The sequence below is a fragment of the Microtus ochrogaster genome, linkage group LG1, assembly GCF_000317375.1.
Source record: "Microtus ochrogaster isolate Prairie Vole_2 linkage group LG1, MicOch1.0, whole genome shotgun sequence".
In the NCBI taxonomy this organism is placed as follows: Eukaryota; Metazoa; Chordata; class Mammalia; order Rodentia; family Cricetidae; genus Microtus; species Microtus ochrogaster.
The window spans coordinates 57,122,651-57,133,023 of record NC_022027.1 but is presented as its reverse complement, the minus strand read 5'-3'; the positions used below and the strand labels follow the sequence as shown (position 1 = coordinate 57,133,023).

Here is a 10,373-nt window from a genome sequence, read left to right as displayed (position 1 = left end):
CACTTTTTACATTGAGTTTGCCTTTGCTCTTTTTTTAAAAAAAAGCAGATCTTGCCTCAAGTTTATTTGTAAAACAGCATAGGGCCCTGATCACCTAACTTAGCATGTGGGTGTGTGACACCAGCCCACCTGCCTTCACGCTGCAGACAGAAACCTTTCGTAGGGGCACTACTGGATCTGAGGCCTGGACCTTGGTTTAATCCTTGAGCTTTGACTGGCAGAGCCTACGACTCTTGGCCAGGTAGCTTCTAATCCAGTTCCCAAGCCTGGGGTGAGCAAGGAAAGCAAGATGACCGATTGTATAACCGGGGCCATTTGGCATCTTGGGCTGGGGCCACCTTGGATTGACAGACTCTTGATGGCTTCTGCACACACTCATTGCCTTTGCATTGCTTACCTGCGTCTTCTTCAGGCCTTTCTTCTTGGTTAAACATATGTTCCTCAGGAATTTGGGGTTTGACCCCCTTGAGAGAGAGATTTGTGTCTTTGTGACCGGGTTTTCTTGATGCCATTTCTTGTGCCATTTTTGGAATTGGTTATGTGTGGTTTGGTTCTTGGCCTTGGCCATGGCTGAACTGTAACCCATGGCTCCTGAAGTGCCTGTGCCCTTATATGAGCACTTAATTGAGTAAACTCTTGTAGACTGAAAAAAATTTTTTTATATGTTGGCTGGTAAAATGCCTTCGTTATCTTCCCTTCATTTGGACTCAGTTTTCCTTTACTTGCCTGTTTCTTCAGCCTGCTGAGTCTTGTTATAACACATCTTGGTGAGGATGTGTTTGCCTCTGTCGTCCTTGGATTAACTGTGCTCCTTGAGCTGTGTGTTCACACCCGCGTGTTTTGTTTATGTGTTATAGCACTGGAGCTCACACCTAGATAGTCAGTGCTGTACCACCGAGGTGCTTAGTGCACTGACTAGCCAGGATTACAGCAGGCTTACAGAACTTGTCCTTTTTTGATTTTTCAAGATAGTGTTTCTTTGTGTATCCCTGGCTGTCTTGGAGCCTGCTTTTTAGACCAGGCTGGCCTCAAACTCACCGAGATCTGCCTTCCAGGTGCTGGGATTAAAGGCGTGCGCCACTATTGCCCAGCTCTTCTTATTTTTTCCATTTTTTGTACCTTTAATAATTTTAAGTATTTACTTTATGTAAAGTCCTTATATAATTTTCTTATTATGAGGAATTTTTAAACTATATCTACTTTCCCATTAAAATCAGAGATCTAAATTTTTTTATAGAACTATTTTTTTTTATTTTTCATAGAACGAGGCAGAATGATTCAAAGGACAGTGCCAGCTGAGCATTCACTGCGCCTGCAAACTTCTTTCTTCGGTCCCCGTGCGCGTGCCCTCCTCACAGTCCTCCTGACACAGCCGAAAGGCAAGCCTGTTTTTCCAGAATACTGAGATTTGTTAGGGTTAAATAACTTGCCCGAGATCAGAGAACACCTGACTCATTGGTGATGTGAGAGGGCCGACAGTTCAGTTTATGCTCTTGTCTCCCGTATCTTTCCCCAGGCTTTCAGAAATAATTGTCTCTCGGTTGTCTGTGAAGGTCTCATAGTTTACAGATTTTTTGCATAAGTGGTATATTTAGGTTATATTTTTGTTTATTTAAGTATTTATTTCTAGTGTTTAGAAGCAGGGTCTCATGTAGTCCAGGCTAATCTCAAACTCTGTATTAAATGAACAAAGGTAGCCTAGAACTCCAGGTCCTCCTGCCTCTACCTTCCAAACACTGAGACTGCAGATGTATGCCACTGTGCCTTTCTGGTATGTTGATTAAGGAGTTTTAATATTCTTTTGAAGAATTCAATGTTTTTGTTTTAAAGATTTTTTTTTTTTTTTGAGACAGGGTCTTGCTGTTAGTATGGGCTGTCAGGTTCACAGAGTAGCCCAGGTTGTCCTTAAACTCTTACTGGTGCTTCTTCCTCTGCCTCCCTAGTATGGATACATGTGCTACACACTTGACTAAAGATCTGTTTCATATCTTTTTCCATTTTTAATAAACATTTAAACAAACATTTTATAAGATTGTTGAAGTGTAAGATTTACAGGTTAAAAATTAATTAAAAATTTCCAGTCTTTTACCTATAGTGAGTCTATTTATATTTTTCATTAGAACCAGATCAACAGTAACCAGCTTCGAAGAGCAGAGCAAGAGGTCACCAGTCTGCAGGAGAAGGTGCATTCTCTTTCTGCGAAGAACAAAGGGTTGCTTACCCAGTTAAGTGAGGCAAAGCGCAGACAGGCAGAGATTGAATGCAAGGTAAGTGTTGGTGTAATGCTGCCTTTTATAGATTTATTTATTATATACTGTCTTTTTGAGACAGCCTCTCAATATATGGCCTTGGCTAGCCTGGAGCTTGTTTTGTGGACTAAACTGGCCTCAAAGTCTCATTGATTCCTTTGGCTCTGCCTCCCATTGCTGGGATCCAAGGCATGTACCACACCAAGATTAAATTTTCAGACAAGGTTCACTCATTTTGTTCATAGGGTGAATTGCAGAGAAGAAACCTCATTTTTAACCGTAGACTTGGTTAAGTTAATGTCTTACATTGGTGTCTCCATCGACTAGTGTGTCTTTAGCACCCAGCTGTGATGGCTCACCTGAAGATGCAGTGGTGCAGGGTCTGATGCTCCCTACTTGATTCTCGCCGTGTTAGCAGGCAGGCAGTGTTGCAGTGCTTTCTGGGTAACAGAAACAGAAATGGGTATGCACAGGTAGATTAAGAAAAATGAATACAATTTCCATCTGTTAATCGGTTTTTGTTTATATGAAGCTTTTTGTTCAAAAAGAACTATAAGTATTTGAAATAAATTGAATTTTTTATGAAAAGGCTTATAGCAGCTTTAGCTAATGGGGGGTCAGGGCTGGGGCATCAGGCAGAGTATGGATAGACGTACATAAATACGAGAATAGCTGAGGAGATGCATGTCGTCCGAGCTTTAGAGCTGATTTCTGGAGAGGGTGCGGCATTTTAAGAGGAACTATTAATCCGTCAGCACAGCTCCTTTAAGAGTCGCAGTGCCCTCAATGCATCCCAGCTTACTATTTTATGAGAAATGAGACTTTCAGCTGCTCACACAAAGCTGTAATTCCATCAACTTGTTCTGGTGTTATTAAAAACCAGGAGTGAAGCTGGAGTGGTTATCTGTGTCACTGAGATCCAGAGATGAAATTACATCCTGATAAATATTCATGGTTGTTAGAGTTCAGACTGAAGAAATCTGTAGGCAATACTGACAATTGTTAGCTCAAGAACTGACCCTTTAAAAAGGTACAACTGGACTAATTTAACCATAAAGTTGTATCAAAGGCTACACAAGCAGTGGTGGCGCAGTGAGTTGTACCGTACCTTGTCACCCTGATGGCTGATGGACGTTTTGATGCCACACTGCCCTTGTGATTTGTCTTCAATAGAGAACTAGTGTAATCTTTTCTATAGCAGTGCCAGCTTTCTTCAGACAATTTGTTAATAGTATTTCTGAATTTAATATTATCGTGGCACCTGTTAGCAAAATAAAATGTTCTTTGGAAGTATTTGTGGAACTTGGCCATGAAGATACTTGTTTTGAGTTTGTCTCAGTAATGGGTAAGGACTCGGAGCAGTGGAGGACTGGGCAGGCTGGCCCAGGATTTCCCTCAGTACCCTAGAAGTGTGCCCAGGACCCTCACTCTGATGTGCCCCTTGCACTAACTCAGCGTCTTCACCACCTTCGCAGATCCTGGTGATTAATATTAGTGCACTTATTCTTACTCCGGCGCCTAGAGCCTGTCATGCTTCCCGCTTAGAGTACAATTCAGTAACAACTATAACTTCTCCGAGAAGCGTCCCTTATTACATAAATTAGATTCATTTTCATTATGTTTTATATGATTAAAGCTTATGATTTGTTGGTGAGTAACCTTTAAAGCTCATTTTATTTTTCATATATAAGTATCTGAATAGTATCTGTATTATCAACATTTTTACTCTATAAACGAGTTTGAATATTCTCACTTAAAATAGCACAAGCCCATAATCCCCATTTCTGTCCCCAACACTTTGAATCTCGAAAGATTTTCATAAACTTCACGCAGGTTCACTTGAAGGCAACATTTGACTTGAACTGGTAGGTGGCCTCTTCCAAGTTGTTGTTCCCTGGGACATGGATGTTTATGCCTGACTGCTGCAGTGCAGGTACCGACTCAGACCCTGCCACACCCTACGAATATCAGTTTATGCCCTTGATAGTTTGTATAGTCTGAAAAAATCTCAGTTCCAGACTCAGCCAGGTTATGTCTGTTTTCTTGGTGCTGTAGAACAAGGAGGAAGTCATGGCTGTGAGGCTCCGGGAAGCTGACAGCATAGCCGCTGTGGCTGAACTGAGGCAGCAGATCGCCGAGCTTGAAATCCAGGTACACGGTAGCCGCTCCCGCCCGCACCAGAACCACTGCGTGTGTATATCTGCCTTCCGGTGACTGCGGTTCTGTTTTCAATACTTCATCCCTCTCAAAGGACTTGGGGGTGGGGTGGGGGGGATTCATCTGGAGGCCAGAGGGTGAAGTTGAATGTTTTCCTCCGTTGCTCTCTACTTTACTAACTTAGGCTGATCTTGCTAGTGAGCTGCTCCAGGTCCCTTGTCCCCCCTGAGTCTCTGCCTGCTTGGCCTTACATGCAGCTGCCACTCACATGGGTGCTGAGGTCTGAACTCTGGTCTTCCCGCTCAGGGAAGTGCTCCACCCACTGAGAAATCTCAGCCAGCAGGTGCGTTTTTACTTATACATAGCATAAAACTTTCAAAATGTACAATTCTGTGACATTAAGAATATTTATGCTGTTGTATGACCACCAACACCATCTCCTCCAGAACATTTTCAGGAGAGTGGAAGCCTGCCGTCCTGCTGTGTTAGGTGGCATCACCGCCTCATGCACACTGGTGATTTCCCAGGGGCAATGGTGCCGGTGCCAGGCATCCCTTTACATGATACTTAGCATTTTTTATCTTCTTTGGGGAAAAGTCCATTCACACTCTCATCCATTAGGATCTGTTTATCTTGTTGGTGATTAGTTGTGGGAGTTACTTGTGCATTCTCAGTAGCAAGCATGTCCAGTGGTGTGGTTTATTAATGTTTCCTTCTGCAGGGTACTTTTCTTTTCATGATTTATTTTTTATTTTATGTATCTATAGCCTACATGTATGTCTGCACCATGTGCATGTAATGCACACAGACGCCACAAGAGGGCGTCAGATCCTTATGGATGGTTGCTAGCGACCATGTGGCTGCTGGGAACAGAATTTGAGTCCTCTGCCAGAGCAATGTTTGTTCTTAACTGCTGAGCTGTCTCTCCAGCACCAAGGTGTAGCAGGGGATTGTTTGGACTGTCAGCTCCTGAATAATGACACGGAGACTTTTTATTAATTATAAAAGCTTGGCCTTAGCGTAGGCTTGTTTTACAGCTTAAATTAACCTGTTTATGTTAATCTACATTTTGTCATGTGGCCCATTACCTCTCCTCAGTACCATACATCCAACTTCCTCTGCATCTGGCTGGCAAATTTTCCATCTCAGACTCTTTCCCAGAGTTCCTGTCTCTCCCTGGAAGTCCCGCCTATTCTCTTCTGCCTAATTATTGGCCACTCAGCTCTTTATTAACCCAATCAGAAGGTGCCTTTGGCAGGTGAGGTAAACAGAGATGGATCTTCACATGATATACAAAGAGATTATCCCAGCACCAAAGGTGTTGATAGTCTTTTGATGCATAAAAGCTTTTTTATCTGAAATCTAAAATCTAAGAGAACTTCTAAGTCCATTTTGAATGACACTCATCATCTGTCTGCACTATCACTTCTATTTTAAAAAGAAAATTTAGAATTTTAAAAAAGTAAACGTGGGCCAGATGTGGTGACGGCTATTATTCTAATCCCCTGCCAGGCTAAAGCAGGAGATTGCAAGTTTGGTGTCAGGATGGGGCACCATGCTGAAGTCCTGCCCCACCTTCCACCCACAACGTCATTTTAAATATCCTACTTTTCCTTCCTTAGTTCTGTTTCTGTTGTGTTTTGTTTTATGTTTATGAGTATTTTGCCTGTTTATATATCTCTGTACCATGTGGAGACCATCCCTGTGGAGTCAGAAAGAGAGTATTGGACACCCTAGAGTTAGAGCTACAAATGATTTGGACTACCATGTGGGTGCTGAGAACTGGACCTGGGTCCTCTACGAGAGTAAACAATGTCCCTCACTGCTGAGCCAGCTCCTGGCCCCATGTCCTACGCTTTTACTACAAAATATGATAAAGTAGTAAGTGTCCTATATGAACAGAGTATTACAGGAGTTGTTTGTTTGTTTGTTTGGTGTCTTAGTTATGGTTTCTGTTGCTGTGGTAACACACTGAGTTCCAAAGCAACCTGGGAGGAAAGAGTTTATTTCATCTTACAGCTTTTCATTCATTTTCTAGGGAAGTCAGGGTCAGAACACTCAAGGCAGAAACGAAAGCAGAAGCCATTAAGGAACATTGCTTACTGCACCCAGGACCACCAGCACAGGGTTGGCACACCTACAGTCATTAATCAAGAAAATCCACCACAGGCTTGCCCACAGGCAAAACTGGTGTGTGTGTGTGTGTGTGTGTGTGTGTGTGTGTGTGTGTGTGTGTTGGGAGGGGGTGCGTTTTCTCTATTGTGGTTCCTTCTTCCCAGGTGACTCTACCTTCTACCTTGTGTGGCGTTGACATAGACTGGCCAGCACAGTATTAGTTTAGTTTTCTGAGAGGTCTCGATATGTAGCCCAGGTTGTCCTGGAACTCACTGTGTAGGGCTGACTGGTCTAGAACTCCCATAAGAACTCATGTCTGTGCATCCAGAGTGCTGTGATCATAGGTGTGAGGTACCATGCCTAGCTTTGGTTACTAAAATCATGCTATTATACACAATTCTATATTGACTTTTCCAAGTTATTGTTCTATTGTGAAGAGACACCATGACCAAGGCAACTCTTATAAAAGAAAACATTTAATGGGGGCGGGGTTGGTCAGTGGCTACTGTGGTGGGAAGCAGGTAGACACGGGGCCAGAGTAGTAGCCCAGAGCTTTCCATTCTGGTCCGTAGACAGCAGGTGGTGTCAGGGAGGGAGGGAGGGAAGGAGGACAGAGATTTAGACTCAAGAGATCCTGGCAGGTACTTTTAAAACCTCAAAGCCTACCCCAGTGATGTACCTCCAATAACGTCACACCTGTCTCAACAGGGCCACACCTCTTGATTTTCCCCAGACAGTTCCACCAGCTGGGTACCAAACATAGGGGCCTGTGGGTGCCATTCTCTTTCAAACCACTGCACCATCTTTCTAAACATCCAATCACAAAATAGCAAGATTTAAATCATGACTTTTAGCTAGGGTTGGTGGCATATGCCTGTGACTTCACAGCCTGTGTGTTGTGCATGTGTGAGTGTGCACTCATGTATACACGCAGAAGCCAGAACTGAACATGGGGTGTCACACTGAGCCAGAGACTCGCTGTTTTGGTAGATTGACAGGCCAGTGAGCTCCTAGGATGCGCTTGTGTCTGCCCCTCAATGCTGGGGTCACAGACATGTGCTTTTTTCAGTGGACACTGGAGATTTAAACTGAGGTCTTGATCATGCAGAGCAAACTTCTTACCCACTGATTCATTTCCAGCCCCCAAATCAATTCTTGTTTGTGTTCAAATACTTACTAAAATGAAGAATCTCATATTCTGCATGTTTTTCAAAGTGAAATCTACATATTACATCATTTTATGAAAAATGAAATGAAGATGTATGGAATATTCTTAAACTTTTCTCTAACTTGCTGTGCTGAGCCAGTGCTAATCGTTTTATTGTTACTTTGCTATAAGGTCTGCTTTCCCGGTTTCCAGTATAAGTGAGCACATGTGTTTATCCATGTCACAAATGATAGCATTTCTTTTTGTCATTATTTATTTGTTTTTGGTATTCGAGGCAGAATCTTACTGTGCTGCCCAGACTAGAAGTTTATATGGCTCAGGCTGTTCTCTACCCCATGATCCGCTTGCTTCTGCTCTCTGAGTGCTGAGATTGCAGGCTGCACAGTCAGAACTAGCGCAGCCCCAGCCGTTTAAAGGCTGAGTAGCCTCCCGTTGTATGCATGGACATTTTCTTGATCCACTCGTCAACCCATCAACATATTTTGACTTCTGTGAAATCAGATGTTTTCCTATTGTGCCCCAAGTTTTCTGGGTCTTTGTATCTTGAGTCTTGATGACTGGACCGTTTGTTAGCACATTTTCAGCCTGGAATAGCTTCAGGGTCAGCCTGGAATAGCTTCAGGGTCCTTCTTTCCTACCTTCTGTAATGCGGGCCAGAGGTACCTGTCTAAGGTATTCAAGTTTTCAGCTTTAGTAGCTAACACCTGCCAACGTTTGCCGCAAACAAAACTGAAAACCCTCATTTTGAATCTGTCCTAGCGTTTCTGTTTTTTCCTGCTCATCCTTTGTCCATCTCCTGGCTGTTGTGTCTGAAACATTTGAAATTCTTCCATCCGTTTTCCTTTTTCCAGCCTCCACTGCCGGTCTCTGTCCAGTAGTTACCAGAGGTGCTTTCCTAAAACAAACCGAGCAATCACATCAGAACTCCTCCGCGTGGTTATCCCCGAGACTCCTGTTTCCATCCTCACGCCCTCTCCTGCGTTCAGCACTGCGCCCAGTGTGCTCAAGCGTGTGCTGTTCTGGGGCTTTTGTGCTCCTGCAGGTTTCTGGACCCTCTGCATACTGTTTTCTACTTAGGTTTTTGTACATTCTACTACTTTTGAGGCAGTTTAGAAGATGATGTCTGCCTCAGTGAAAACAGAGGATTGAGACTATGACGCTTGGTCCTCCGCTAATGTGACCAGGTAAGGTTCACTGGACACGAGGACAGAGGGCTCGAGAGCACTTGCTGCTCTTCCAGAGGACCCAAGACGGGCAGACTTGAGCAAAGAATTAACTGTCCAGAGTCAGGAGCTTGTGTTAACAGTCTCAGGTGGAGGAGAATGGGGGAAAGGAGGAAATCTGAGAAAGAAATAGACCTAAAAGTTTTGGTTTTTCTCTGAGTAATTCGGAAAGTCATTAAAAGGTTTTCAAGTATTTGAGGGATCAGTCAGATAACATTTAATAAAAGGCTTGAACTAAACCTCATTCAGAATAGTGCTTGTAAGTGTGTGCTGTCTTATGTCAGTGGGAATGGTCAGAAACCAACGTTTCTCCTGTTAGTGGAGTCTGCACTTCTTTGTTGACCCAGATGTCGCCTGACCTCTGCTCTACGTGGCTCCACAGGACTGTCCCTAATTTTCAAGTAGTGGACAAAACATAGGAAAGTTCATTTTTGCTGTTATGTTGAGGAAAATAGATGAGGATTAAATCCATGTGATACTTAACCCTGGAAATGAATTATATTTTGGTTATTAAAAAATAAACATGTTGGTTTATAAAAAAAACACGTTAGAGACTCTGTGCTAAGTAAGCCCTTGAGTTGGCATGGCTTTGTTACAGGTGGCACAGATCCAGCGTGGGTCCTCTTCCTGGTACTTTGCAGCGTTTACCCACTTGTGCTGGTTTGCCCAGCAGATAACCTCTAGGGATGCCTCAGATGGGCAATACCCCAACTACTGATGGCTTAGAGACGCCCACTCAGAATTCTGTTCTGACAGCGAATGTGGGATCTAGGTTTAAATCAGTGTGCCCAAAGCAGCCTGCACTTTGACAGAGATGGAAAGGAAGTGATAAGGTCTTTACTATCACCTTTAAAATACTAATGCTTTTAGTTGTGTGAAGTTACTGAACCGTGGAATTCTCCATAAAACTTTGTGATTGATTTATACTTTACAGCCTCTTAAACTAGCTGCTAAGCTTCCATCTGACTCTCGAAGTATATTTATTTATTGTTTTTATTTTGAACAACTTAATTAAACAATAAAAGATCTTTATCTTTCAAGACATTTTTACTTCAAGCATTTTTAAATTTGGAAACAGGTAGTCTGTAACTGTATCACAACGCAGAGAGCTGGGTGTAGGCACTTCCTCTCGCTTGCATCTAGTTATTAGGGTTATTATATGATTCAGGGCCCTCTTGCTGCAGACAGATTCCAGTGCGCACATTCTGCAGACACTTGTTAGTATAGCTCAAAGCCATGAAACACACAGTGTTCAGTAGACTGGCAACAGTAGAAAAGGCCTAGAAACAACAGGAAGGAGATCTGAGAACACCGAGTATTTAATTCATAGTCACTGTCACACGGGCTCATGGATCTTAACCAACATAGCTAATGAATGTAAGAGAACTGTCTTCTCAAACTGTCTTTGAATCTAAGACTATTCCAGAAACCATATGGTTTCATCCTTTTTTTTTTTTTTTT

The 10,373-nt window shown here is 42.9% G+C and overlaps 1 protein-coding gene across 5 annotated transcripts in view; it reads left to right on the top strand.

The window, feature by feature from the left end:
• Evi5 (ecotropic viral integration site 5) overlaps window positions 1–10,373 on the top strand; it is a 139,187-nt gene that overhangs the window by 91,241 nt on the left and 37,573 nt on the right. For all 5 annotated transcript variants that reach the window (XM_005359650.3, XM_013350923.2, XM_013350924.2 and 2 more), the window contains 2 exons: window positions 2,121–2,267; window positions 4,305–4,400. In XM_005359650.3, coding sequence (XP_005359707.2) covers window positions 2,121–2,267; window positions 4,305–4,400 — 243 coding nt within the window. The remainder of the gene's footprint in view (window positions 1–2,120; window positions 2,268–4,304; window positions 4,401–10,373) is intronic.